The sequence below is a fragment of the Plasmodium cynomolgi genome (assembly GCF_000321355.1).
Source record: "Plasmodium cynomolgi strain B DNA, scaffold: 0057, whole genome shotgun sequence".
Lineage (NCBI taxonomy): Eukaryota > Apicomplexa > Aconoidasida > Haemosporida > Plasmodiidae > Plasmodium > Plasmodium cynomolgi.
Genome location: NW_004192686.1, coordinates 1,888 through 4,691, shown reverse-complemented (window position 1 = coordinate 4,691; position 2,804 = coordinate 1,888). Strand labels below are relative to the sequence as shown.

The 2,804-nt window shown below is 23.6% G+C and overlaps 1 protein-coding gene across 1 annotated transcript; it reads left to right on the top strand.

The window, feature by feature from the left end:
- Positions 1–792: 792 nt before the first annotated feature.
- Positions 793–2,350, top strand: PCYB_001900 (hypothetical protein; the record flags this gene model as incomplete). Its single annotated transcript, XM_004227612.1, has 4 exons — positions 793–840; positions 980–1,747; positions 1,897–2,146; positions 2,259–2,350. 2 exons carry the CDS (start codon positions 793–795, stop codon positions 1,745–1,747), a joined length of 816 nt encoding a protein of 271 aa, XP_004227660.1. The 3' UTR covers positions 1,897–2,146; positions 2,259–2,350.
- Between the last annotated feature and the right edge of the window lie 454 nt (positions 2,351–2,804).

Below are 2,804 nucleotides of genomic sequence, written 5' to 3'. Positions count from 1 at the left end.
AGAAATTATTTAAGTGAGAACCCAACAGAGAATAACTTTTGTGTAATTAGAAGGAAAAAATAATTTACAAAACATCATAAAATTAAATAAGAGTGATATATGGAAGTATATACTTAATATGATAAAAAGAAATACATGCGTTGTTCTATTTATAACGCATTTTAATTATTTTTTATGGTTATAATGTTATACTTATTTACCTTTTAATTTTTGTAGTGGGTATTTAGTTAAAGAAGCCATCAGTAATATACCTTAACTTATTTATTATAATAAGTAAAAAATATAATTTTAAGGACAAAATTTTAATAATAAAACTAAATATGTAGTCATAAAAATTACCCTTTTTATTCAAGTACATTTCAAATGTTCAAAATATTTTAAATCAATGATTTTATTAGAAAATATAGAATTTAATAAAATTATAATTTGTGCTTATTTATATTAAAATGTTAGCAATTTTAGGTAGATAATTATATAATTAAATATTTACATACATTTACATCTCGTATAACTATACCTTTTCGATATAGTACTATTTTATTCTTAAAATGTTAATATTCTAAACATTACCTTAATATTTTACAAACTATATATATTTACATTTTCTTTTTAAGTATAGAACTAAATTTTATTTTATTCTAGAATAAGTGTTTGTATTTTTTTTCATGGATATATTTACTTAATTTTGTAAAGTAATAATCATGTATTTATAATACACAAATAAATTATGCTATCTCATTTTTTATGTACATGCACACATAATCATGTATCTTATAATATCATTTTATCAACATGTCTGAAGTAACTCTGGAAACTGATCTTAAAAAATTGGCAGAAAATGTAAACATCCATTTTATGTTGAAATAAAATTTTATTAAAATTTACTTGAACACAATATAGGAATTTGTGTATAATTATGACTCTTTCTGCAATATAATTTTTTAAATAATTACACACTTTCCTTGTTCTCATATTTTAGAATAATTTTTTGAATGATGTTGTCATATATAAATTTTATAATGAGCTAAATACGAATTATGTGAATTCTGAAAAATATGATGCTTGTATAATTGCCATACAAAATAATATCAATAATATTAGTATTTCGAGTCGTAAATATTGTTGCATTATTGATTCGATATTGAAAAATAAAGATAATATATTAAAATCCATCGAAGAGGACAAAATGAAGGACAATTTTTGCTTATATTTGAACTACTGGGTTTTTGATAAATTTAAAGACCAAAAAATTCGTTATGAAATTATAAAATACGTTTATTCTGCGGAGGATACAATGAATGAATCAAACCTTAATTCAAATAGTAAATGCTTGAACAAGACATTTAATGTAGATGAAAAGTATTTCAAAAATAAGAAAAAGTTGTTTGAATTTCTGGAAGCCTTTGATATCATAAACAAAAAGCTGAAGGAAACTGGAAATTCGAAAAAAAATGAATATTGCAACTATCTACAGTCTATTTTTTCCTTATACTATGTTATGAAACAGGAAAGTACATGTAACAATTCTTCAATTTATAAAGAAGAAATAGATAAATTTGGGATTACAATTAATGATGAAGTTTTTAGCTTAATAAAAGAAAAATGTCCAGGTAGTAATATAGAATTTTTATACACAACAAATAGAGACAAAGAAATATCCAACAGGCAAGAACCCGGTGTGTCTAGGCTTGAAAATAATGATACACATTTTACCAAAGAGATGGTAAATATACCTAAAATACTGTGAATTATTCTTGAATAAGAATATTATTATACTATAATAATATTATTTTTATGATTTCTTATTTATGTAATGCATGGTTAATAATTAAAAAAAAAAGTCTTACTTTCGTGAAAACGATAATATAATTCTTGAAAAATACATTTTTGTTTAAAATGCAGGAAGAAATTCTAGGTAAGTTGTCTTCACATAAGAAGTATACCAATTTAAACGATGAAGAAGGTATCGATAAATATTGTAATTATTGTTTTAATGTATTATCATTAGATAAGGATTACCCTGGGGTTACGAAATTTTGTAAATTATTGTCCAAAAATTTATCTAATATAAAGGACAAAAATGATCATGATGAGCGCTGTTCTTATTTGGCCTATTGGGCGCATGGCAATGTCGAAAAAATAATTGGTTCTTCAAAATATAACACTTTAAATCCAGTTATAAATCAAATTAATAATTCGATTACATTGATTAATGAGAAAATTTTAAATAATAAATCGTGTTTGTTTTACTTGGATAGTAGTGCGAAAATTTGGAAAGAAGAAAAATATTTGTACCATTATTTTAAGTATTTTACCCGACATTGAAGGTAAAAAATGGAAAATCCTGTGAACGACCCAGAAGCGTACTGTAAATATATTAGTAATATTAATAATTTATATGAATCACATATAAATCATTGTTGTGAGTATTTTACTGGAGACGCTTATTTTAGCTACTGTAAAAAATATTTCAATTGCGATAAAAAGTATAACCCGTATATTTTTATTCAAAATTGAATTGTGCTAATGTTTTATCTCCAGGGACAGTTTTTAAAAAAGTGGAGCCGCCTGTAGCTATAGATTATTATGTTAAGTATATTACCGAAAAATCAAATGAAAGAGCCCAAGTGTTAAAAAAAATGGGGGGTGCATATATCAATATGACACATGTAAGGACAGATAATGTTTTAGTGGACCCCTTCTATATGGCGACATTATCTGTTTTAATTTTATTGGGAATATTTGTCATATATTTCGTATTTTATAAGGTATATAAAGATACCATATTAAAATTGGAAATGAAT